Source organism: Anopheles bellator, chromosome 1 (assembly GCF_943735745.2).
Source record: "Anopheles bellator chromosome 1, idAnoBellAS_SP24_06.2, whole genome shotgun sequence".
Classification (NCBI taxonomy): Eukaryota; Metazoa; Arthropoda; class Insecta; order Diptera; family Culicidae; genus Anopheles; species Anopheles bellator.
In genome coordinates, this window is record NC_071285.1 from 51,166,115 (window position 1) to 51,193,867 (window position 27,753).

At 48.4% G+C, this 27,753-nt stretch overlaps 1 protein-coding gene across 1 annotated transcript in view; it reads left to right on the forward strand.

The window, feature by feature from the left end:
* The window catches only part of LOC131211011 (RNA-binding protein Musashi homolog Rbp6-like), a 279,444-nt gene extending 251,931 nt beyond the window's left edge, over positions 1 to 27,513 (forward strand). The window contains exons 6-10 of the mRNA XM_058204350.1: positions 4,219 to 4,251; positions 7,114 to 7,194; positions 25,850 to 25,915; positions 25,995 to 26,236; positions 27,472 to 27,513. Of these exons, the coding sequence (XP_058060333.1) occupies positions 4,219 to 4,251; positions 7,114 to 7,194; positions 25,850 to 25,915; positions 25,995 to 26,236; positions 27,472 to 27,513 (464 nt within the window). The remainder of the gene's footprint in view (positions 1 to 4,218; positions 4,252 to 7,113; positions 7,195 to 25,849; positions 25,916 to 25,994; positions 26,237 to 27,471) is intronic.
* Positions 27,514 to 27,753: the final 240 nt, after the last annotated feature.

Below are 27,753 nucleotides of genomic sequence, written 5' to 3' on the forward strand. Positions count from 1 at the left end.
ACCTGTGTATATGTAACTTTAAGTTGATTATTCATAAGGCCATCAATAACACACTCCCGACAGTGTCTGGGAGATCTGTCTAAAAACGAGGTGTGCTTGACAGCGTTTCGCATACTAAAACTTTTGTAGCACTTAAGCACAGCACTGTACGGCCAAATTGTACGTCAATGCACTAACTATCGCTTCATGGATGTATATTTTAAAACTACTAAAAACCAGACGTAGAAACGATGCGTGCGATGTGAAGGGCATCGGTACGGAAGCGGAAGCACCATTGACTCCAAGACCAACGGAAACTCCTACCGTGTTCGTATGCAGATAATGAACAATTTGCAAGTGTGAGAAAAAGCCTGCTTCCCTTAGGTTGCCATTAGTCCCTTTACCCTCACGATTAGAATACTTTTTCAGTTTTTAGAAGAATCTGTCCTTAAATTTTCAATTTTTTTCAGTCGAAATGCTAAGGATGAAAGCCGAGCGAACTGAACACACTTGGTTGAGGACGAATAGACTAACAAGTTAAAAGAAAGCCCGTCCATCGTCTAGGGGCCGGTGAAGCGAAACAAAAGAAACGGCACCTAATCTCGCTAAAACGCTTGACGGAAGAAATCATTGCATTCGAAGAAACCGGCGGAGACAACAAAGCGCCTTGCCAAACGCTTCCCGCGAAGACGACTCGTTCGGCCCACGGTCCCCATCACGGTGGACTTGGCCGCTTTTCCTACCACATTCCACGCCAGGACACACACAAGTAGCGGGCACACTTTCCCATTGGATGCGTTTCCATGATTATGCTTTTTATGTGCTTTCCGCTTGCTCCAAGTCCGGCCAAGTCGAGCCCGGGACAGCGGACCGACATCCACACATCTCGTGTAGCAAGTAATATTCTTGAGAATGGATTGTGCTGCATCAGTAAGCGTCCTCCGGTGGCGGTCCCTGTCGTCGCACGGTGGAAAACCGCACACCGAGCACACCGACAGCACTTAGACGTCGTGTGGACCGAATGGAAAAAAACAGAAACCCGATGCGCACCAGGACACCGCGAAGAAATGGTACGGCACCGCTGGCCTTCGGAGCGTGAAAAACCTGGCCGTCCTGTTCTGTTGTTCCCGTGCAGAGAAAAAGAATCCGCTAAAACTTCCTGTCGGCTCAGCACGTTCCGGGTGGAGGATTTTCCTTTGAACACCGCACGCTTCCGCATGGCCGATGGGCGCGGGAAACATAATGTGACGAGATCATAAGCGAGGGCTTTTATACAAATTCACAGCGACCGAACGGGCTTCGCGGGCCGAAGAATTTTTCTGCTCAAGGATTTCTTGCCGCTACGGCAAACGATTCCTTATTGTATCCACTTGAGTCTCGGTCCTGCACCTGCAGACCCAAAGGGCTCGCTGTTTGTACCGTGCCGAATCCGTTTGTTCGCAGATGGTGAAGCGAAACTACTAGCCTAGCTGAGCAATAATTGAATCCAAAAATCACTCCGAAATCCATTAGAATCTGCCAGACATGCAAAGAGCAAGGGGCAAATCATTGCCAATGAAAACTCATCACTAAAATATGCATTAGCCGTGATGAAAATTTATTAATTTCTGCAAAGTGGAGCAAACTGATCAACCAAAAAAAAACACACACCGGAGCAGTTTACAGATCCGTTTACTGGCCATCACGGAATCGAATTGCGAGCTGCATGGGACACAAAAACCTCCAGTTCCGGAAGCACTTACGCTGCGTATGGCGTATGATTTTTGCGCACATTCATCCCAACCCGGATTTTACAGCTTGGCACTTTGGCCGATCGCTCAATCATGCGTCCGTTCGAACGATGATCGATTGCATCGGTAACTCACTGTGACACTTTGCACCTTCCACCTTCCACCTTCAGCGTGAATATTTTATGTTACGCTGCTGCATATTTATGCTTCCACAAGGTCAATATGGCAACCCGCGGGCGGCGTACCGAGCGCTAGGCCAACTCACACCTGCAAATTGGTCATCTGTAATCGGCAAACAAGCCAACCATTCCGGTGGACGGTTAATGTGAAATCATTACTATAGAATCGATTCTTTAATGTGCCATAATACGTACTGACAACGGCAAACAACGAACGTAGAGCAACCGCGTAGCCAATATCGAACTGAGACAATAATGAAGGCAGAATATCATCGGTGCTAATGCGAATTGAGTTTTAGTAACGAAAACTAGGGTAACGAATCAATCGCTGCGTACCGATAAGCTCAACCGAATCCTATCTTTGACGGTTCCTTTTGCCTTCGACAGTTCCATTCTAGGTTATCTTGTTTTCGTGTTTTCCTCTACAAGGATCTAGCGTTACTAATGAGCGGCGATTGTTACCTTTTCTTTACTCTAGCGTTGCGCGTGTTTTAGTGAGTAGGACTTTGTTGTGAGTGTTTCTAACCTCCCCCGAAGATTGTCGTTCACTGTTTTCAGTTGCGTATTCCGAGTTTTCTCTCATCTTTCTAACACGCTTATCTGCGTACGTACGACTGCGTAGTCTGCAGCTTTGCGATAGTATTGTATCGTTAACACTTAACCCAGTGCTTGATTGCAGCTTGAAAGCCGGACAAGATTTCCGGAGTGGACGTGTGCCTGCCCCAGGGGTGGTGAGAACCTTGAAGAGTGGTTGTGAGCGCAAGGTAAGTGGAAACCTAGGCATATCTCGATGTTCCTGCGCGGGGACGCTGATCGCGGACTGGCACAGGCGCTGCTCTGGAAGTCTTTCCGGTACACGGACAACAAGCACTCAGACCATGTGGCAGTCCATGTCACGACAAGCTAACCAACAACGAAAAAACACAAACATTATAATCAAAACGTAGATTCTAAATCAATATTGTAATCAATTGGACTTCTGGGTGATAATTGTGGTGTGATATTAACGAACTAGTTTCAGTTTTCCTCGCGTTCCTAGAATAGACCTGCATACCTAGCGTATTATATGCGACCGAGTGCGTGTTAACTTCTTTTTAAGGTGGTTCCGAGTGTGTTAAGTATTTATCGTACCTACCCACGGCCGCGGCTGCGATCATCCCCTGTTCTTCTTCTTCTCCTTCTCTGCCACGTGTGCAGCTAGTTTTTAGTGTGTTTTTAATCATAGTAGCGAGCCGTTTAGCAGCGAGAAGAGGCAACATAGAAACGAACGAAACAACCTAGCCTAGAGCCGCCAAAGCCCAATCATAGCATAGCTAACACACAAAAAACCTAAACAAAATCCTCTCTTTCTTATTGGATAGCGGCGCGAGTTATTTATTGATACTAGTAGTTTATAGTCAATCATTTTTGACACTGTTTGATATTAGTAGTTTATAGTCAAAACATGCGATTTCCATCCCCGAAGGGGGCTGCATTGCCGGTCGGCGGTCCTCTGGAAGGACACGTGATACGGCGCTGCAGTCGACTGTCGAGGAGCGTGTGCGTTACAGAGAGCGTGTGATAAAAGCGTGTTGTTGTGATGGTTTGAGAGTGTTTGTTGATTGAAACAGAAACCCTTGGCGGACCGATTGGCACCACAGGCGATTGGTGCAATTTTTCAACATCCCGTCGCAAACCGTCGTCACCATTAACATTTCGGCTTCCCATGTTGCCCATTGGAGGCACAGATTTAAATTATTAAGCACCATTAAAAGTTAAACGTCGCGTCATCGAAACATAGATTTTAGGCGTAGCATTTGCTGTGATTTTGTTAGACTACCCGCCGGCCAGCTCGGTTCCATCTCTCTCTGTTTTTGGTATTTCCTGGAATCTTGTTGATAGCATTAGTCGCTGCGTTACTTTCACGTTTACGTTGTTCCGTTTTCTTTCTCGATATTGTGACATGGATGTAGTGTTGCTTTTGCAGTTCTTTGGTTTCTCGTTTTTCTTTGCTAGATTACCAATGCTCATTTTCCAGCCCTCATCTGCTCCGTTTTTATCCCCACTCGCTCTGTTTCCATCTCTCGTGTGACGGCCAACCGTGTATCCCCCGGCCCAAAAGGAAGCAAACCTGCTCTACTCGTGTACTCCAATTGTTGCCGCCCAGTGTCGGCCAAGTTTATCAATAACAAAGCTGTCTGTTACCTGCATTACGTTACCGCCCAATAAACCCCTACGTTATCGGTTTCGCTTCCGTTTATTTTGCTCCTCCACTCGAATTGGTGATCTCCCGTTTTTTTCCAACTAGAATGTGTCTAAAAGTAGCGTTTTTTCGTTTTCTGCATTTTTAGATTTTATGTGGTCGCTGGGGACTTTACCTGATGGTAAGAAAATTTAAATATCTCTAATACTATTACTGAAAAAAGACAAACAAACAAACAAACTACCTCCTACAGTTTTACTTACTTCCTTCTACTGAAATTTTTTATTTCGTTGTGCACCTCTTCGAAAGGGTGATAGGGAGCCTTCATGTGGCCAAACATTCGCTTGGCGCAGTGCACATGTTTTGTTTTCCTATTCTTCTCATTCTTCTACTCATTGGAAACAAATGTAGCAAAACTTGAAAATTCATAGCGTAATTCGTGTCAAACAAATAAAAGGGTACTGTAACGCAATAAAGACCGACCTCAGCAATACCCAAATCTGGTGCCAATATCCGGCAGTCCGATGGCAAATGTTTTAATTTTTCTTACTATCAATCTATCCAGAAGACAGCGAACATTAGAAGCAAGCCACTCCTTTTGATTTCGGTTTCATTTGGTTGGTTGGTCCAAAAGCTCCAACGGCAGTTACTGTACACTATTGCTTTACACTCACCAAAACCAATCCTTCCGTGTCCGCGATCTACATTCATCTTGATACCTTGGCCACTGCAAATGGACCGGAAACGAACAATTCAATAAACCCGCCCACCCCAACAATAATAACGCCACAATGTTTGTCATCGTCGCCACGATTGGGCCGCTAGCTGGCCATAGCTGTGTCGTTTATGTTCCCATTAAGCTTGACAGTTGTTTATCGGCCGTGTGACTGGCCGTGAGAGCCACGTTTTCGTTGTTGTGTTCAAATTATTAATCGTTGTTGAGCAAATTTTATTGTTTCGATGTGCTTTCGATGGTTCGTGATTGTGCACCGCGGTTATTGCTTTGCGTCGAAACCATATTGGTTTTTTCATTTCCGTCATCCACTGGCTCGATCGTTCTCGATGATAAACAAATGGCACCAACTTTGCATATGCTGTGCGCTTCACTGTGCGCTGTAAATTATCCTCGCCAGCATCATTGACCAAAATGGGTGGAGTGTTTCGTTGAATTGTTCTACCGGCATGGCCACCCACTTGAAACCCACCCTGCACAACACCACCACCAACAATTTGCGTGACCCATTGAAAAGGATGACTGGTTCAGTGTTACAAAGACATGTAGTTGATTCTCAATGTTCGCTAGTTGTTCTTCTTTTCGTTCTCGAGTAAACTATGATTTGTTTTATTGTTCAGTTTTGCCTAGTTGTGTTAACTTTTACATTGATTGTTACTAAAAGTATCCATTTGACATGAACATGGTTTATAGAGACCCAAACAAAAATTACTTCGTTTGTACGTGCTTGATCGCCTTACCCGCACGAAAGCGTCGTACGCGTAGACGAAGCAAATCAACGAAGCAAAAGCAAACGCCATTTTAATGTTAGTAGTACTGAAATAAAGTGGCCAGAGTGTAAGTATGCATCAATTTAATTAGCCTGAAAAAACCTCTCAGCCGGAGGGAAGAATACTGATCACCCGTCGTCCGTCGGCTGCTTTCTGGGAACGGCTCCATCTAGATGGCGTCACCGGAAGCATCGCCTTGGGCAGTTCCTGGCTTATGATTTCTTCTACTTTCGTTTTCTTCTCATTCTCTTCTTGCGATAGATCATAGAACTGTTGGTGTCCAGCCAACATTTAGTACAGAGTCCTATAGTGTGAGATGCTAGGTGATTGAGAAAGTTTCTACACCTAGGCTATACATAGTTCTGTTTCTAATTACCCCTCCACAACATCTAGGATCGACTGTAGCTGTATTTGACCGTAGATTACCACAATAGATTGCTCACGGTGAACTGGAAGTGTCCGTCTTTCTGGTGCGCCCGAAGCATTTATGCAGATTAATTTTACATTTGTTGAAAAATGGTTCAATGGTTATTGCAATCAAATCATCAATTAACAATCAATTTATGTTACCTGTTGGAACAGGTAGAGCCGTACTTGAAGTTACTTCTTTCACGTAAGAACCAAGGTAAAGGGGTACAGTAGCGACGGATAATCTACGGACAAACCACAGATTTAATGAAACAATAATTTTCCGAACGTTCAAAAAAATTTAAAAACATTCAAGTTAACAATTGTTCCTAATTAGTCACAAAATATAAAGCAGTGATTGGAGCATTTTTTACAAGATTATATGGCAAACCCTTTCTGTGCAATTTCAATAGGGGTTGCATAAAATTGTCTCATAAAAGATGATTAGCTATAGAAGTGCGTACTGCAATCAAACTTTTCCAAAATACGTACTCAAATTTCAATAAAGTTTATCAATATTTTGAAAATTTATTAGAGATTGATGTAAGACGATCGAATTTAAAGGTATAGGTATGTGGAGATTAATTTATGTAATCAAAAAAGGAAAAACAAAGCAGAATATGAAAATTAAATAAGAAATTTAATCAAAGAAACGAGATACCCTAAACATTCCTAAACATAAAACAGAACATCACCAGGACGGTAAAATGGTTTAGTTGAAAACAACAGAACAGAACGAAGTAACGAGCTGCGAAGTGTAGAAGATAACGGCGTTTTGCTAAAAACGAATTGATGCATACAACATACACCGCCAAGTCGTTGATTTGTTCGCCTGGCTTACGGTTTTCGTCGTTTTCAGTTTTGCTAACACTGTTTTCCCGACCCGACACACCCACTGTTTGGTCCCTCTATCAGGTCCTTGCTCCTTGCTCTCCGTCAGTGCGACGAACTTGGGTTGGATTCTTTCGAACGGAAAACATGTCCTTTGCGAAACGAATCCATCCAAAAACCAGAAAAGGAAGACATTAATTATCGTTTAAGAAATCAACTCAACCAACGCCGCAACAACTAATCGCTGTTTTCGTATCTCTCTGTCTCTTTTTCCTTTTTCTCTCCCGTCTCGCACGTATAGGTTTCCCCGCCGCGTATGCTGCGTACGCAGCCGGTCGTGGCTTTTCCGGCTACCCGAGCTTTGGACTACCGTACCCAACAGGTAACCTAAACTTGGCCAGTTTGCACGCACATCTAACAGGCAACCATCACCTTCACCACCACCACCACACCAACACTCACACCAACGCCCAGTCGCATTCGTCCTCCTCCAGTTCGAACCCGTCGGCGACGGCGGCCGCGGCTGCCGCAGCCGCCGCCGCGGCCGCCGCAGCCGTCCATCATCCGTTGCTCGCGTCCTCGGGAGGGGCCGGGGCCGCCGGCGCCGCCCTATCCTCCTTACCGTCCTGTCATCCGCTCCATCATCACCACCACCACCATCATCCCTTCGAGCACCTGGGGCACCTGTTTTCCCACCACCACCACCCGGGGGCGGCCGCGGCGGCTGCTGCGGTCGCTGCGGCAGCCGCCTCGCACCACCACTCGTTGCACTTGTGAATGAAACCGAAAGCGCGCCCACCGACGACGCCCGCCATTCCGCCTCCGACTTCCAAAAGCACGTCCCCCGGTCTGCCGTCGGTGCCGACCACCGAGGACTCTGTGGCCGCCATCTGCAAGACGACCGCCACGGCGAACGATCGGTCGCGATCGACACGCAAATGACGCCAGCTGGTGGCGGATGGCGCCACCACCATCACCTGCTGTGATCCGGCCACCGCTTTCGAGCACTTTTCGAGCAGTGTTTCGAGCTGCCCGTGCTGTTGCTGCGATACGCAACATTGTTACGGTTGTTGTTGCTAAACCGCAAACCTTTTTGCGGGAAAGGGATTCTTTTGACAGGGAAGCTGACCCGAGCTGGCTAGAGAATTGATTGAGAGCTCCACCAGTTAGATATCAAAGCCGTGCCAATCTGCGAGACAACCAGCTCGATTCGCAGACCGCCCAGCACCTTAAGAGAGCCTTGAATACCAGCCGGACCGCGCTAGATGCAGCCATTCATTGGCGTAGGATCGACGTCGATATATCTATAGCCAATTTTTAGCGGATAGTGCATTCGAAGCGAAGCTAGCCAATGAAATCCCGTTCTATTTCTTCCTAACCATCTATCTAGCCCAATTGTTGCACACGCGTACTTGAAGCGTAGCGCTTCCAACTCTCTTCGTACCACGTATAACCAGTGTAATAGACGTTACTTCCATTGGACAAAATGTAATCCTTCTAGTCAGTAAATTAGGCAACAATACAATACAGACTTGCGATCTTGCAAATAGATGTTTCGCTCCCGGTAGGATACTTAGCCACTCATAAAGCGATTCGCCACTCACCGACGTATTCGAATTAGTGTTCGTGTTTCCAGTTCAATGTTCAGACAACTAGAGTACTATCCGTGAGACGTAGCAGCACTATCGAACCCAAAAATTCCACGTTTGTGAACAAGATTTAGGTATAGCCAAAGGCGTAATATGCTGGAGAATATTTCTAAATGCTTTCATCACATTTGAGCCATTCTTAAACAGAGTCGCATAGTTTGTTAACTAAAATCTTAAAAAGCGGTATATCCTGAGTCACGCGGAAGGTCTTTGCCGGAATGCTTTATTTTACCAGTTGGTCAATTAATCGAATCAAACGAATCAAACGGTCAATTTGCTTGTCGTAAGGTGGTTTGGGACCTTGGGTCAATCGATCACTGAAGGTGATCGGGGTTTTTATCTACGAAATGCACATCTCGAGGTTCCACCCTAGGGCGCCGACCCACAACTCAACGGCAACACAACAAACAGACGAAGAATGTCCGAAACGTACGAAACTTGCGCACCTCGACGCCAATTTGTTTCTTGGCCATTTCTGACCACACTTTTTGGATGTGCTTTCTGCTCGCGAAGTAATTCCCGACCGAAGTCGGAAAAATGAAATGAAAAATAATTGTGGAAAAGTTTAAGATTGCTCGCACCGCGCGTTGCGGTTTTCTCCCGGCCCGAGTGACCCGCGGCGAGTTCATTAGCAAACCGAAAAACAGAAAGACCCGGCCGTCGGTATGCTACTTTTCACGTGCCAGCAGCCACCGCCGGTATCGCCCGGTATGCCCCGGAATTAAACCCCTACTTCAGCCCGGAACGAACTCCGGAAGACACGGAAACTTTTCGCTTCATTTTCTTCATTACCGCGATACCATCTTTTCGGATCCGGTCCGGGGCGACCCTTCTGCTTCGCTTCGTCCCGGTTCTTGTCTAAATGTATTCATCTGGCCGCCGGCCCGCGGCAAGGCATATTGTCTCTCGGCCTCGCCCTTCTAATCCTTCTTATGCTCGCTGCATCATCGTTTTCTTTTGAGCCAAGTGGACGAGAAAAAAGGGCGAGTTTTTCGGTGGCCAAAATGGCGGTCGGTCCCCGGTGGGCAAAGTTTGGCCCTTCACCGGCCATCATTTGACAGTAAAGGGTGCGGAAATAATTCCATCGTGCCCGCGGGGTGCCAGTGACAGGGCCCAACATGATGATTCGTCATGTTTTCATCGAACCGTGCATTTCTTGGTTTTTTTCTTGACCGGTGCGGCTCCCCTTCGGTGGGGTCACCGGCCACGAAACAAACTGCGGTCGGGTATTTTTAAACCGTTCATCACCCCGCTCAGGTTGCGGGCCGCAGGATGAGTTTTATGTTCTGCCGAGCGAGTGTTTGCCGGTGGCTTATCTCGTAATAACACACCACTGACCACCACCGGGGGGCACCGGGGAGTGGACTATTTGCGCACGGTGAAAGCGTCCCTTGGACGGAATGACGGAACGCGATTTTTCACGCACGCACGGAAAGGACCCTGCGGGCCCTGCAGAATCGGATCATTTCGATGGTGACACAATATTTCACAGGGTCCTGGGCCGGGCATGATTGTAAACTTTTCTATTCCCTGCCACGGTGGCGGGAGGATTCAGTGTCAGCTTTCGGCGCTATCATCGGTTTTCCCAACCCAACCAATGGGCGAGAAAAACAAACCAACCCCGGGCGGGTGGGATTTGGAAAATGCTGTCAAACGCAAAGGACCCCCCATACACAGACTCACACGGGTACTCGGGTGTCCTGTGCCTTCGGCCCCCGGGCAGGTCGCGGTCCCCAGGATTCGCCGAAGCGCACCTGGCGTGTGAGAAAGGTTTTCGGGACGGGGACTGGGCGATAGTCTAGCATAAATATTTACATAATTCATAAAGTGATTATAATGCATAGAGTGTGACGCGTGACACCCCCTCCCTCCCTCCCCGTGTGTGTTTGTGTGCGTGTTTGTCTATGACACGTTCGGAAAATCCGATACACCCTTTCGGTGGTGCCCACGGGTGCTTCGGGCCCACCCCTGTCATCAGCTTGATTGTTTGAAGGATGTCACCCGTAAAGACGCCTGGCCAACACAAACACACCCACGCACACACATCGCATCGCATTAGAAAACAAAACATTAGCGGGATGGAAAGGCGCGCGCGCCCGAGTGCTCGAAAAGAGTTGCAGGAAAATTGCTTGGCAAAAACTAATAAACTGTCGCGAACATTCGCACCTCGCTCGCTCGCGGGGCCACCCCGGCCAGGCAAGGGGTGACCCTGACTGGTGCCCAGTTTTATCGCCATAAATTTACATCTAATAACCCGGCCCGGGCCCGAGCCCAGCGACGGTGACAACTTGTTTAACCCGCCCGTGCGTGCGTGCGTGCAACGGAGTGTTCCTGATGATGATAAATTAAGTTATGGCCCGGACCGGTTCGCGGTTCGCGGTGCTTAGCACCCCGAAGGTGTGTGATCTAAATTTTGGCCACCCTTCGCTGGCTTTAAGATCTTTATCGCCCGACCATAGTCAGAAGTCACCAGACGTTCCAAACTCATAATGGAGCCACATTTTTGGGCATAACACTAGCATGGGTCGACGGTCGGGATACGAAGGATGGCCACCTGGCCTTGACTTCACGAGGCGTGATGAGTGTTCGTCAATCGTTCAAGCAACACCTCGGCCGATGCTTACGCTTTCCTGTCGCCTGGCGGAAGCCGATAAAAGGCCACCCGCAGCCGGCCCATTGGCAAAGAAAAACAGTTGGCCACCCTGTGCCAGGATAATTGAGTTGTAGCGTCGGTACATTCCCGGGGGTTCCCGGCAGGCGATGATATGATTTATAGGGAACCAGGGCTGTCTCGCACACACGCCCGCCTGCAGCCAAGGTGTAGATTTGCATTTTAATTAGAGGTAGTTAACGCTGCCACTGCCCACCTTAGTCACGTCCCCACAGTCTCGGTTCGCCGGATGTCGGATCGCTGGACCGTGGTGCCGTGCGGTGTTTTCGCAAACTTCCCGGTGTACTTCCCGGAGATGGCAACTTTCTCCGGCGAGTTTCTCCGCACGCGTCCTTAGTGGAGGACAATGCTTGTGCTCGGGTTAGGGGAGAAACGGGAGCCAGTAGCTCGGTACTGGCCGCCGCTCCACGGCGGCGAAACTATTCACCGTTAAGCGGACGACGGTGAGCCCAGCAGGTCCGCGCTTAATGTGCGCTTGTTTTATGGTCCTCCGGCTTGTGTTTTTTGTTTCTTCTTTCCGACTTCCCTCCCATCCAGGACTGTAACTTATATCCTCGAAACGGGCGACTGATTGCGCACGACGGGACACCGGGTGGGCCGGGCGAGCGGAAGCAGCAGCGCGCGGCGGCTGGTGGGATGTTAGTTTTAATTTCAATCAGATAAACTAATTGAGCAATTACGAGCGGCAACTCGCTGGTGTGTGGGTTCTGTACGCAAGCTTCGAGGTGGTCCACGTTTTATGGGTTTTCTTTCCACGGTAAGAAGCGTAATCCCCGTCGAGGTAAACGTATTTCACGGCAAGCACCGGTAGTCGGCACTTCCGACACCGCGATACACAGCAAACTGGGCACGCTCGGGACACTTTTCCGATACGCGAAATATTCCGACAAATTACGGTGACGTACTCGCTGCAAATGATTCCCGTTAGATAGCCGCTACATACGAGGGTCGTTCAAAAAGTATCGCGAATTTTTTAATTTTATCGTGGGCTAAGTATATCCGATTTTTTTTATGGCGTTAGGTTGCTACACATGTCACTCACTTATGTGGAAAAGTTCGGCCATTTTGAGTAATCACTCAGTTTTAGACAGCTGTTTTGCTGTGTACGTGTCTTGGCTCATCGTCGATATTTCTCTACTCAAAAAAATGGATGGCTAAGAATAATTATCGAATTTTAAGTGAAATACGAAAGCGCGGATGCATTAGAAATGTTGCCTATGGCTTACGGTGAATCTATTATAACCCAAAGCAGCATTTTTCGATGGTTTAACATGTTGCCAAAAGATAAAACTGTCAGTTAGGATTTGGCCTCCTGTGACTTTTTCGTGTTTTTACCTTTGTCCGAAACTCAAATTACCGCTTCGTGGTCAATTACTTTTGGAGTAGACAAAAATATCCGTAAGGCCATAACATGTCTAAGTAAAACAGCTGTCAAGTATTGACTGATTACTCAAAATGGCTAGCCCGTGGAAATTCAAAAATCGCGATACTTTTCGAACGGCCCCCGTACAATCCACATCCGGCCACATATGTTCTCCGTTTTTTTTTTGCCTTTGGGCCATTTTGGGCGACACCATCGTAACCGAACGCATCCGAAGCCAACGTAAAAACGGAACCTCGTGAACAGCGCTGTAGTTTGGCGATGGCAGTACTTTATTAGAACGCGAGCCTTGAGAATGCCGATGCTACTACCGCGGAGAGCACCCTTTTTCGGTGTCCTTGGCCACAGCTGCTGCAGGGTTGGAAACTTTTGGCCTCAGCGTCGGCCGCATCGGCGTCTTATCGCCGAACGGTACCCACCATAAACAACCGCCCATTAAGCGCGACACAATACACGCGTCCAGCACACAATGTGGTATTGCTCCGAAGCACTTCCAGAGGTATGTTAATTTGTTCGCTTAAAAGGTTCCCCGGTTTTCGCAACCTCCGGAATCTGAGTACGGCCCCAACGGCTGCTGAGCTGCGTTTAGCCGTTTAATCGCTGACCGTAATGGCTGCCGTTAGGCGACTACTAGCCTTTCCCGACCGCACCGACACACACCCGCACACACAAGCTCATTTGTTTGGTAGTTGTTGATTTGTTTCGTTCTTTCGTTTGTTGTTTGTCTGTACCAGAGCGAGCCGATTTGGGTTTCATTCTGGTGTTTGTTACATTAGTTTGGAATTGTTTGATGTAGCCTCTTGTTTTCGTTAGTTTCCATGTATTTTAATCTATTTTGCCCTTTCTGTTTTATTTTACTACGTTTGTTTTCAACTCAGTTTGCTTCATAAATTTCTATCGTTTTCTCATACGTTCTGTTCTGTTCTTTTGTCTCTTTCTTTTTCTCTTTTTTCTTCTTTTTTCTTCACACTCACAAACACACACGCGGTGCTCTCTCGCTCTCTCACTCTCTCTGTCTGTCGCTGCGTGTTGCTCGCTTCATCTCACTGTTTCGATGGGTCTCCGGGACGTGGCAGGCGTGATGGGGGTCATGCCCGAGAACCGAATCATCATGGGGGACTATCTCAATATGGCTCCGTCGACGTCGTCGTCATGAGCCGCGGCGGAGCCTGGAGCGCGGGAAGGGTGAGGGCCAGGACCAAGCCCGTAACGTCGTAACGGGCCGCTCGTCTGCTGCTTCGTCATTGCAAATTCGTCCACAGGATTTCAACCTCGAACGCTCACTTCACTGTCAAACTAATACCGATCGATTGTGCACGCACACAGACACATACACCCCCCCTCCATGCCATGTCATTGAGAAAAAGCGCAATAAAGGAACCATTTTTTAAAACCGAATTTCGAACGCCGCTCGAAAGCCGCTTCGTTTCACTTTTCATTATCTTTATGCTGTCAGTGCGTCCGCGGGTCATTATGTTGGGGGTGGCTTCCGGGCCGTGCCACAGGGTCACGTGCCACGTGCAGTGCGTTGGAAACGCATTAAGCCCCGCCATTGCCATTCCACGGGGCCACTTCCGGTGAAATGGGCTACCGATTTAAGGTTGCCGAAAAACCGCACACCAGCCAGCCAGCAACCGCCCGCCCATTCTAATGTATTGCCCCCGCCTCCGGGAGCTTCCGGACACCGGCTTCCATGTTTGCATTCTGGCACGTTTCCGGTCGCCACGGAAATCGAAGCTAATCCACTCACGAAATCGATAACGCAAATTTAGTCATTACTGTTGCCAGCAATTACCGATTTGCATTTTCCGAGGCGAGGCGAAGGTGGTGCGAGGCGCCCACGTGGCCCGGCCCTCCACCAGTTAAATGTATCGAAATGAAATAAACATTCCACATGGACGACACGGCACCTGAAATGGCACCCGCGGCAATCCAAATTCGCTTGACCATTCGGCGGTCGGCTCGGCCCCGGTCCTGCCAGCTTCCGGTGATCCCGGGGGGAGCCGGCATGATGGGGCACACCTTTTGCGCGAAATGCAAATCAATGGCGCACAGTGCATTTTAAATTATGCTTTCGGGTTAAAGGTAAATTAACATTTTCATTACCTAGCGCTGGGCCGCGCGGGTCGATTGGTCGGTGCGTGATGGATTTTCGGTGGCCACACGTGTGTTCGTCCGGAAGTCCGGTCCGTGTGTGACATCGTGCCACAGGAAACGGGACGGGACGCGACGGGCCGCGGGAGTGTCTGATTTAGGGCGAAATAATTCACCGGGATTTTTGGAGTGATCCAAACACCGCACGGTCACGTCCGAATGACCGCACCGCACGCACACGTGTGCCGCACAAATTAATTGGAACGTTAATACTTATCGCGCAGCCATCGCGCCGCGTTTATTTTGCGCCCATAAACAGCATCATCAACAATGGCTTCGATTGTCAGGCGGGTGGACCGTCAAGGACCTCGAGATTGGCGTCGGTCGGTGGGTCGGGGCTTGACGTTTCATTAGGTGGCGCACCTTCCCGACACCGAGTGTCCAGATGGGGGGCTCGTTTCTCCACTTCCACCCGGTCCTATACTCCAACTGCCACGCACACATACATCAACACGAAACACACTCCGGTCCCGGGTTCATTGCCCAACAGCATGGCATCGTTGACTTGTCCACCTCGGAAAAATGCGAAAGAAACGTTGATCACGGTCGCAGCCGCCACGTGGGTTGCAATCGGAGCAAGTGTTGTGAAAATGTTTGCGATTGATTTGAAACACACTAAATAGGGCCCAGAACGAACGGAAAACAATCGATAGCACCCGGTAGGCAAGAATAGAATGGTGTTGTTCTTCGGAGGAAGAGAACAAAAAAACCACAAACACATTGATCGTAGCGAACCAGAAACCTGAAATGGTGCAAACAAAAAACGCAAACCACGCAACAAACCGTGGCGCGGTTTCGCGTTGGCCGCAAAATCAAAGAAGAGCCCCAGAGTAATGCGTGAAAATGAAATTTTTAAAATCCCTCACAAACCGGGGCAAACCAATAGGCAACAAAAAAGCAAACAACAAAAAAACAAGAAAGAAACGCGAACACGACGACAGCAGACGCGCGCGGTCGGGCAGTAATCGCAATACTTACGGTCGAATCAACAGAACCAGAACGAAACACAACAAACCGTTTGCAAATCCATCGGTGTGAATAAATGAAAATGATGAATAAATGAATAAATTTCCCAGCACACGCATACACGCGCACACACAGAAACCTGGCCACCGACATCAGAGGGGCCATTGGGATTTTTGCGGACGCGAAAAGTCGTGCAAAAATTCCGCTCCAATCGTTGGTTCGTGAAGAGAGAGAGAGAGAGAGAGAGAACCAGAGAGCCGTCCTTGTTGAGAAAGAAATATTTGAAGAGTCATCAGAACGGCCCCAACAGAAGCCCCACTGCCCGGAGCCCGGAGGATCATTAATGCATAGCCACCGCTAAGCCTTACGCCGAGCGGTGCCACTTGAACCGTTCCTGCACCGTGCACCATTACACGTTGTCCGGTCCGGTCACTCCGGTTTCGGGGTGTGTGTGGTTTGGTTAATTTCCCGACCGGTTCTTGCTTTTGCATAAATTGAACCACGATCCATTACCGGGCAGCAAACCCATTCACCCAGCTAATGGGAAGCTAATTGGGGAAATGTGAAAAATTCACACACCCGAACCCCAAAAAAATCGGGTGTAACTTTATGATGTGCCAAAGATTTCCCACGGCCACCGTCACGGCGTGTGCTTTTGATTACTCGACAAGGACCCCCGACATGGCTTTGCGTTGCGTTGTTTGCGGTGTTTCGTTCACTTCCGGTTGGTTTGGCCGCGGTCAAGGATTCAAATGCATGATTTCACAGTGGCCTCTTGGCTTCCGGGGGTCGGGTGGCCGAAACACGGTGGGAGCGATTTCCGAGTGTCTTGGTGGCCGGAGTGAAGTAAAGGAGGAGCATCCCTTGGAGGAGTCAATGTGTGGTTAATTTTAAACGTTCGTTAGCTAAATCTATTTATCCGCGTGTCCCGCGGAACACACAACCTACTACAAGTGCTCGTGTATACTCCAAACGATGCCAAAATGAAGCCAAAAACGCAAAAACGCACTAAAGTATTATTACTGTAACAAATTACATCACAGCTTTGAGCGATGTCTTTTAATGCGCAATCCAGTGCAAACATAAGCGAAATGGACGGAGGATGATATTTTAAAACATATATTGAAAGCTAAAAACAAAACAAAACAATTACCAAAACATGCCGACAGGATGTGTCAGAATTTAAAACAGCCAAAATACAGTCGAAACAGCGAGCACTTTTGTCGTCGTCCCCGAGAACGTTCTTCTATCGGACCGCTTTTGCTAACATTGAAGCTACTATAAACAAACTACTAAACAATATCCGCATCCACCGTCGCTTTGCCGCTTGTCCAGAAAGAGAAAAACACGACAGAGAATGACATAAATAGTCAGAAAACAAAAACACGCACACACCAGCATGCGCAGAGCATTAACTGAAACAATAGTAAACACAGTAAACCGAACATGTCACAAACCGCTTCGCCGAAAAGAACGATGATGAGAGAGGGAGAGAGGCAGATAGCGCGCAGCCCAACATTTAGAGCACGGATTAAAATGAAATTTTTAAACAGCACAACAACTGCGAGTCAGGCGAGTTTTCACTTCCCGGCAGCGGGGTCACCCTTAATCTTTGGTGTGTGTTTAATGTTCGGTTCGGATGTTGGATGTTTGAAAGTCGCCTCGAAAAGTTAATTAGTTAAACGTATTGTCTTTTTCCATAAAATGTCAGGCACTGTAAGCGAGCGTTACAGAGCGCGCCGAGCCACTCCGGTCGGTCGGTCTGAAGTAGTTCCTTCCCGAGTGTCCTTCGGGACGGGAATTAGCCAATCGACGGTGGCATTTAATGAACCCCCTGAAGCCCGGCGGAAACGGCGGGCCGGAACGTGCCGGGGAAACACGGGTCCAAACCGGGTGTCGCTCGGCGCTGTCAGCGAAGCCGCGTATGTGACACTTTTCCCGTTAAATGTCAGCCGCTCGAGCTTCGTCACTAATGGCGTCAGGCGGATCGGCGGATTCCTCTTAACCGGGCGTGTGTGATGAATCAAATTTTGACACCGAACCGGGGCGGGTTCCGGACGGTCCCAGGCGCCCGGGCTGACTGATTACGACATGTGTCGCAAAAATGTCATTAGAACCACACGGCCAACCGTGACAAACGGCCTTCGTCAGCCACCGGCCCCGTGTGTGGTGGTCCGGATCCGGGTCCGAAAAGCGGCGTAACCCTTGTTCAAACATTGACACTTATCCCGAATCCTCCTAATTACTATCCACACCACCGCACCGTTCGGTCGCGCGGGCAAGGATCAAGAAGTCGAGACTCCTTGCGCAACCCGGCCCACCTCTGGCCGGAGTCCGATTGCGCAACGCTAGCCACCCGACGCCACATTTAATCGGTGACACATACACGCAGAGAAGAGGCCGTAAGGGCTCGCCACTTGGCTCCTTAATAAAGTTACCGTTAAACGGGTGACATGCTTTTTTCCGGTAGGCTCGAAATTGAAACGTTTCGGGAAGCGTTTCGGATTTTTTGTACGATACACGACATACAAAAACCTAAGCAAAACCCTTCCGCGGTACACAATATTAGAGACAAAAACGGTAGGGGCCAGAAAAGCAGACAAAAAAGGGCCCTCGGCCCTGTCATCGCTAATAGCCGGGGAAGAGGGTCCAGTCGGGTCACATAAATGGTGTACCCGAAGGGTGACCAAAAATCTGTCATACCCACGTTTATGCTGTCCAAGATTATTGTTGACACTTAATATTTTTACCCACCCGGAGCCGGATTGTTTCAAACAATCTTTTTTTCTTCTCATCTCCGACTCTTTTCCGTCTTATGCAAAATGACAAGGGGTTCCCTCGAGGATTGGTGGCCGGATGTGATTGGTTTGTTTCGTATCCTTCGTTTTTTTTTCTCGTTGGTGCAATCGATGATTCACTTCACTGATGTTGTCATGAACATGATGATGGTGAAACAAAACGGGACGCCCTCAGGGGCTGACCGAAACATACAATCAACCTTGCTCGGGGTGCGTGTGTCCCAATTTTCCGACGGAAGTTTCACCCAAACTTAGCCGGCCCAAGTGTCGGTTAAAGACAAGACCGTTCCCGGCAAACCGTGAAGGGCATCTCAAACTCAATATGATGTACCGGAGCGACCGATGGCATAATTGACAGCCAGTGGAACCGTATCGGTGTGCTGGTGCCGGGTGGAAACTCACCCAGCCTGAAAGGTCGGTTACGTAACGGCGTAACGGTTACCTCACACCGATTCGATGGAAAAAGAGTGTTTCATTAAAATCCTTGGCGCTCCCGGCGGAATGTTACATCACTGCGCCGAGTGCGGAATTTGCATTTTTGGACCGGGTGTTGGTGCGGGAGCTGGAGCTCCACCGCCAACCCGGCGCGGGCACCGGAGCCGAAATGAAATATGGGACGGCGTATTGCACAAGATGCGCGCCGCGTCGTCGTGTAATTACGGCGAGAGTTTTCGATGAAATATTGATGCCACCGGCTGCTTCTTCATCCGCTCACCTGCCGGGGCTCCCCGCTGGGGGTGGCAAAGTTTTGCCACCCCGATAAGATAAATTTTCCACCCGTGCATCGGCGAAGTTTTCCGCCACCGCCACGGGATTTACGGGATTTCTCACGCTGGAATCCGATTACTTTTCAACCGACCGGGCGCGGAACGTTCGATGATTTTTCCACCACACTCGGAAAGGGAAGTCTTAGTCTCCTGCACACGGCAGGAGATCATTAATGTAATGAAGGAGCGTTGGGTTGGGCGGTGAAACTGATTCACTTTCTCGAGAGGAACCCCGTAACGGATACGATTCGGCTGCAACCGGCAACCGGTGAGGGTTGTGTCTTGGTGGAACCCATTTCTTAATCCACATGAAGCACCATTAAATGCCCAAAGGACACTGCCTCTGCCTAAGGTGAATCTCGCAGCGCTAAAAATAATATTATTAAAGGACCTTCCATTTGCTTTCCAAAGAATGAGGCAGACACGGCTTGTCAGACATCCAACCTCCAACTTCCGAACCTCCGATTTTACTTACGTCCGAACTTCCTGGGCACAGTGTGTTCCAGTTCACTCTTCACGACGGCACAACCTTTGCCAACAATGCACGTCAGGCACGAGGGGTTGATGATTTTCAGTTCCTTCGCGAAAGTTGAAGATGCGTTCGGGCAGACAGCGGTTCTGCCCGGAAGAAGCGTGTTTCAACTATTATTTTTTTGAGCAAGAAAATGGACACCCCAAAATGTGCCCGTCGCACTATCGGGTTTCCGGTTATCCTTCCCGCGTGATTGGCACTGTCGGCACGCCGTTGTCGGCGGCGAGATCAAACTCACCCAGGCCGGGGCCTACTTTGTGCCCGACCGAGCAAAAGGCAAACTTGGCACAACACGGGCCCACAATAACGCAACACACAAACCGGAATCAAAATTGACATCAAGTCATCGGTGAAATCGATGGCTGCTACCGGTTTGCTGGTTCGCTTTGCCCCGCTCTGTCAACCCGGGCGGAGCTCTTTGATTCGAGCGAAAACTTTTGCCGCTAGTGCCGCGCGGTGTTTTATTTTTCCCCTTTCTGTTCTGTTTGGCTGCGGAAAATGTTTGACGTGCCGGATGACGTTTGATGTGCCGATTTTTCTTTTTTGTTTTGCTTCTCGAGAACGCTCGTTCGTGGGTTAAAAAGTATAGTTTTGGGGAACGTTTCGACAGCCCCGGTTTGGTTGACGAGTTGTTTGGGTTGCGATTGCGATGTGCATCAACAAATCAATTGCTGAAAGAGCAACACAAACACAGCAAAGCCGGAAAAATAAAAAGCTGCAGCATCCCGAGGGAGGAGTTGTCACGACCACGAAAACACACAGATGGAAGAAACAGAAACCAAATGTACCGAAAGCAATTCCGATGGGCCGACGTTCTGCAGCGTGTTCGAAGGACTAAGCCACCGAAAAAAAGGGGAAAAAACAACCCCAACTTTTAATCAATGTTAGAAGTTTCCACACCGATTCAGGCGAAGAAGCGCGCTCGGTTCTCAGGTGACGATAAGCGATAAGAGAGACAGAGCGCGGACAGAGTGCCCGTACCTCGTAAGTGTTGATAGACATACACACTCCACCTCCAGATAGTGCTTTTGAGATCCCGAATCAATCATTTTAACGGGTCGTATCGAATGCAGCCTAGCGCGGGCACCTGTAAGCCCTCGGCAAGCGAAAGTATCCTGGCGCATCCGGTCCGGGAGCCCCGCGTGGCGCCGTTTCAGTATTTATGGATAGCGAAACGGTGCGCAGTTAGTGCGTGCGAGTGTTTTATCTGTGTGTGTTTGTGTGTGTTCGTCCCGGACCGGGATTGCGCGTAGAGTCCTGCAGTTAGTCGCCTCTAGCAAAGAAAATAGTCCGCCTGTCAGATTTTGTGTGGAGTGGATTTACTACCGTAGTAGCGAGAGTTTTCCTTTAACCTAGAATAGAGCGTGTGCGACGGCGTTAGCAAACGGCGCCGATCGTTTCTTGATAGGTCAATCCATCGTTAAAAAACGTAGCCAACGAGCGGGCGTGTTTCCCGTCCATAGTTTCTTCGTACATAACAACACCCCTTTGCGTACCATTTGCGGTGTGTGAGCGTGACTTTTCGAGTTTACTTTGCCGTTTACTAGTTTTAACACAGACAATACAAGAAAAAACCACATGATTACACACCAAAACACACATACAACACTCTGTCATTAGCCTAGAACACCAACCAGCCGCACAGTGGGGAATTTGTATGGGAAAGGCGGACATCTTTGTTTTTAGGAAGAATCTATGGACTTTTTTCTACGTTTTTGGTTTATTTGCATGTATTTTGATTAAATTCAACTTTTTATGTGCAATACACGCGTTCCAGTATAACAAATCTTCCACGCGTTCCAGTATTTTTTTGTTATTTTAGGGTTTTTAAACGCCTTAAGTATGCAATCTGCATTACACCACAAACATTTAAAACACTACCGTAAAAGCAAATATCCAATTTCTGCTACAAATCGAATGCCTTGTGAGTTTAAAAAAGATATGCAATGGTCAAGGAGCTTTACCCATTCCGTTTGTGGGAATTTTGAAGCAATTATTTTTCGGGTCACTGAAAAAGACCAGCGCCTCCATATGCATAAACTTTGATCGTAACGCCTACTTTAGTTGCACCAAGGCGCGCCAAAATTTTGCTGCATTACCAAAGTTGATAAACTGCATTTTTTGCTAGCTTTTTATAGTAATTCCCGATAAAAATGTACTGGCAATGCAAAACATAAACGTTTTATTATTTCATATCAAAGAAGGAAAAATAACCTTTCGAATGATGAATAATTTGGGAACATTACCGATGCAAAACTGTACTAACGATCGCGTCAAAGTAGCTGATAAAAGTTGCTTTCAAAGAGCCATTTTTATCATTCTTTTGACTTTGAGAGGTGAATTCTTGGAATCTACACAACATGGAAGGCTTAAAATTCGGATTTGCCATAGATAACTTATCTACTTTAGGCTAGTATGACTAAAACCCCAGTTTTTGAAATTGACTTATGACCGCCTTTCCCCCATAGTGCAGCCTTATCTCATCTATTGCGTTACAATGTGTGCCTTTGTGTGTTTGTATTTTGACGTGTGTCTGTGTGTGTGGAGTTTGATCCTCGACTTTGTCGAACTAAATTTTCAATTATCATTAAAAAATGCCCAAATTCGCCAACCTTTGGCGAGCGCCTTAAGAACTCTTGTTACTTTGTTTAGGCTTTTTTTCTCTTTCTCTCTCTCGCTTTCTCTCTGTCTGTCTGTCTCCACCTAACACACGCACACACACATCCCAATGGGACAACAGTAACCATTCATCAACCCAGCATTAGAATAGCATTTCATTCGTAGCGTAACGCCATAAAGTTGATCATGTTCCAATTTACTACTCTAGACTAGAGTTCTCCGCAGACTAGACAGAGTTCCGTTTGGTTACTACATAACTAAAAAGAGAAGTTTCGATTAGCGTGTGTGGTGTTGTTCACGTTCCGTTTTTTCTACCGTTTGATGGAAATCGTTTCTAAGCCCTTCTAACACAGACGACCCCGGAAACAGACGATCGAGCCAATAAAATTTTCCCAAAACCGATCCAAAAACCGACCGGCAACCGAGAGAGTAGTGTACAGTTGGGTGTCAATGGATGAAGCAAATGTGTCTCGTCGCCTTGTTCGTCCACAACCCGTCACCGATCCTTCGGTGCTGTCTTTAACGATTGGATCGATTACAGGGTGACACCAGAAACCGCTTCACTTCACCGTGAACCGCGGTGAAGGTCTCTCTCCCCCTCTTTCTATCCTTCTCTCTCTCTCTCTTTCTCTCTATCTGTCTGTAGATATCCGGTTCCGGTCAGTGGTCGCACTGGCGGAGCGAACCAGTAGTAGGTCTCTAATTATAGCTACAGTAAATAAGTTAACAAACAAAAACCCGACAGTCGAGAGCACCCTTAGCGTGGTAGGGAGTTTCGTTTTGCGTTTGGCGTTTAACGTTTCCGTTCCGAGTTCTCGTATCTAGTTTACTACTGTTACAACCACCACCGCCTACTTCTCCCGTGCAGTGATCGAGAGCATCGAGCACCCGCCCCACTACATCAACTGTAGGAGTTTGGTTCTAGCTACCTACTGTAAGACCTACCACCCCCGTGCAGTTAGTAGCTAGTGCTAGAGCTAGAGCCAACCGAGAGCTGTTTTTTTCTACTTTTCCTACGACTAGGGATGGGTTCGGACAACTTCACCCCTCGATCCAGCCAATCGCCTCACGTCGACATCGACACCAACAACAACGGCGACGACGGCGACAGATAGCGACAGCTCCTCCGTTTGCAGCTAGTGCCCAGGTGCCACGTTCTCGGCGAGTGGAGTCCGTCGCGTGACTCGGGCCACCCCATCACGGTGACACCACGCGCGTGCCTTGTTGATGGCGACTCAAGGAAAACTTCAAATGGGCTGCCAACTTCCCAGGTTTCGCTCTGTGTTCCAACGTTGGGTTGGCGATTTTTTAATCGAAATGTCAGTGGTCCGCCTTTTGCGCCCTGTGATTCGTGACAGGGTGCCAATCGCGTTGTTTCGGGCCGTGTTTTTAATGATCGCTCGCTGGCATTACCACGACACATCGTACCTTTCAGCTGTTTCACTAACTTTTATTTCCCCCCCAAAAATGCCGCGATCCCGAAACTGATTACCAGCCACACCGGGACGGTAAACGCTTGCAAATGATCCAACGGCCAGAGAGAGGCTGAAAAAACCAAAACACCAAAAACAAATTCGGAAAACTCGCCGAGATGAGGAAGAAAAATTAATTCAACTCTCGATACGCTCGGTGTTCGAGTTCTTTCGAGGTTTTTGACCGCGCACACTTTGGGCAGCCCGGCAAATGAAAAACTAACAAACGTTCGTGAACGGCGAAAATCGCGGTAAAAAAGAAAAACACGACCAGCCGGATTCTCCCGGCACCACCAGGGGCCGGGAAACGGAAAAACTTTTTCCACCAGCTAATTTATGGTGCACTTTCCGCACAACACAATAAAAGCGATGCCCATGGAGCGAGCCCCGGTGGACGGTACTGAGTGTTGTCACCGTACAACGGGCCGTGGCCCGGGCCCCCCCCCCCCGGTCCCCGTCCCCCTGTGCGCAACACCGGAAAAGTCATCAGCCAGAACTCCGGGTGTAGCCAATGAGCAGTAAACGCATTACATTAAGTATATTAAAATAATTTCCCTCCCGTGCAGTGGGTGGCAGCGGGCGCCAGTCCCACCCGGGGTACAGCTTCCGACTGTGTGTGTCCTGGCGGCAGAACTCCTGCACGATCAAAGGCAAACTTAGGGGCCACATACACACCAGCGCGCGAGGCAACACGGTGCGTGTTGCATTTGCGCCGCGCAAGACGCAGACACGGGCAAAAGTTTCCCGGCGCCACCGGTCTGTTGTTATTTGCCGATTTCCCAAAGTATGACTATTTTCTTTGCTCAATTTCCCGGCGCCCGGCGCCCGGGGTCTTGGGTGGTGGTCAGGGTGATATTTTCCTCCCATAAATACCCGGTGCTGCCTCTCTCACTCTCTCTGCCCGAAGTTCACTTTTCCGACAAACAAAAAACAAACTCACGCCGCACGCCGGAGCCAAAGATTTTTCGCTGTCGCCCGCCGAGCAATCGGCGGCCAGGACCAAGTTTGTCGCCCGCTTTTTTTTACAGAGTAGCCGAGACCCGGGATTGGAAAACGATTTTTTCTCCCGGCACGGCACGTGGAAAAACAAATGTGAAACTAATCGCCAAGATCGTACAAAAGAGAGAGAGAGAGAGCAGACACCCGGACTGATAATAATTACGCACCGAAGCGTTTGTCGTTTGTTGCCGTCGCCATCGTCACCGTCACCGTCGTTGTCGTCCTCGTGTTGTCGCCGAAGGTCCTGCCGCGATTTGCTGGATTGATAAAATTCCTCGGGCCCCCGACTGTAAATAATGTTTAATTGGACACCCCAACGGGCGCTCCAGTAGGTTAAATAGAGAGTGCGCGTAACCGCGTTGGCGCCAGCACGGTCTGAGGCGATTCCGTTAGACTTCACAGAACCGTCGCCCGGTCGCCCGGATTTAGCTAGTTTTTAGTTTCAGACCGTAACCCGTAACACGACACACACAGAGACACACTAGCGTTCGTTCTTCACCCGTTTTCCCTCAACTTCCGCTAGCAACACGAGACACGAGTCACACGGCCACAGCTAGAGTTTAAGATGCTGAACCGGGAGCGTAAGGGATCAGGGATGAGCGTAAGGATAAAATGGCAATCGTAGGGCAACGCGGGATGAAAACACAAAACATGAATCCTTGTAGGGCACACCAAGGAGGGCGTGATGACGCTGACGACTCATTTGCTTTACGCCTGCTCCAACACCCCGGACTCGGTCGGTCCCGGTCTTTGGTTTTGGGAAACGCGGATCGTGGCGGCGCCCCAACGGGGCCCCGTTCGATACTCATTTCGTCCCAAGTCCCACCTTAGAACTGCTTTAAGTCAACTTCGTTTTCTACTTTCCTTATCTTATTACCAATTTGCTGATGATCACTGCGTTTTAGAGGCTCGATGCCGCGTTTGACAATGCTTCACGCGTTTGCCACCCAGAAAACGGGTTTACTAATCCAATCGGTCTTTTCTCTGTTTTTGCTCTTCTTTCCCAACCACACACACCCACCCTTACAGTTGACATCACAAATGGACAGTTGACACCAAACAACAACACACCGCTGCTGACGCAGGCCCTTTCGGGTAAGTTGTGGTTGGAAGAGCTCGAACCAGCTGCTCGAACGGAGTGCCTGAATTTGCCGTTTTTCTGTGCTCCACACAGTGATGAACAATTATCAGGCCGCCGCCGCAGCCGCCGCGCAAGGATTCGGACCGCCAGCGTCGCCACACACCACCACCACCCGGACCGCGGCCGGCTTCCCGAACGCCAACTCGCCCGGGCCGACGATCGACATGTACAGCTCGAGCGCGGCCGACAGCGTAGGATACGTTCAAGCGACCAGCCCGCAACCATCCGGATTCCCGGCGATCGCCGTCAGTCGTGCCCCGTTAAACTACAGTCCGGTAAGTGCTGCCCATCCCGAAACTGTCCTGTTCTGGCCGCTGTTGAATGATCAATCCGATGACCGAGTAAAGAAAGTAGCACCCATCCAATAGCCGATTAGGATATCAATAAGAAAGTAACAGTTACTAAGACCTAAAGTAAGAGTTGAACAAATCGGAACCAAGCAGAAAAGAGAAATTTAGACAATTTAGGCAAAGTAAATTTTAATTTCAATTTCAAATTTCAGTTAATATGTTTATGCCAAAAACTCTGTGGCCAGAAAGTAAAGGAAATTTTGATTTTGGACTTGTAACCAAAAATACTAATTAGTGTTTGCGATTCGGGGAAATTTAGTAAACAGTTAAGGTGAATTCTTCGTTTTTCATAATATTAAAAGCCATTCCACAACGCCAGTTCCATTAAGTTTTGCGTGTGAAATGAAATTTCTGCTGCCAAACAGGATTAAAAATGTTGCAAAAGGTTTTCGGTGAGCAATCTCGATTGGAAACAAGATTTTACCATTGAGCAGACGAGACACGACGGCCAGGACCACCATCAACATCAATTGATAAATACGCATCAGTAAAATTAATGAATTGGTGCTCCAAAATCGTAAATTGACAGTTCGAAACTTGAAAGTGAGACGAAGAACGTATTGAAGACTACACCGGAAGAAAACTTTGCAGCACTTTTTGAAAACTAGAAAAAATAACGTTGACACAACTGTATCTGTTGAAGACTACTTTGAGGGATATAAGAAAATTATCGTTATTATTTAGCCACAGTAGTATTAGGGCTCAAAACTGACGTCTTTCGCATCCGAAACCGATGAATCGGTGCAGCACAGGCGAATCCTCTACGGGTGAGCCACCTACTTGACTACAATGGACTATTTATGGTACCTTAAAAAAACCAACGACAAAACGTTTGTCTAATACTGCAAAAAATTTCAAACAATATACTAAAGTTACAAGCCCCAAGAAAACCATAAAAAATCTACTCAGATAGTTATCGTTTTATAGATAGTTATGAAATTACCCCTTGTCTATCTGACGAAAGCTAACAGTAAACAACATTTAAAACAAAAAGCAAATGGTAGAAGTATCTATCAGACTCAGCTCAGCGGGTTAATTTCACAGTGTGCCCGTTCCAAGCGCCGAATCCGAATCAATTTCCTGTCCGCTTTCATGTACCATTATTGCTCACCATTTTCCTTTTTCTTTCCGATTTTTCCCTCTTCTTTTCCAATTCCCAGGGCCAGCTAATTCCAGCGGCGTTTACCAATGGCTACCATTGAAATAAACTAAGCAATATTTGATCACCATCGCTAGTACTTTGGACCGGGGTTTGATGGCGTTAGCAGCTGGCTGGCAATGAGGGGGGTGGTAATGCGCACGACAGGACACGGACAGCTCGACGTAGAGGGAGGTCGCGGGAGAAGCAAACAACAGTAGCCAACAACAACAACATCAACAACTACAGCGGACGTCAACGATCAACAACGCAGCAGCAGCGGTGGCCAACGGCAACACGATCA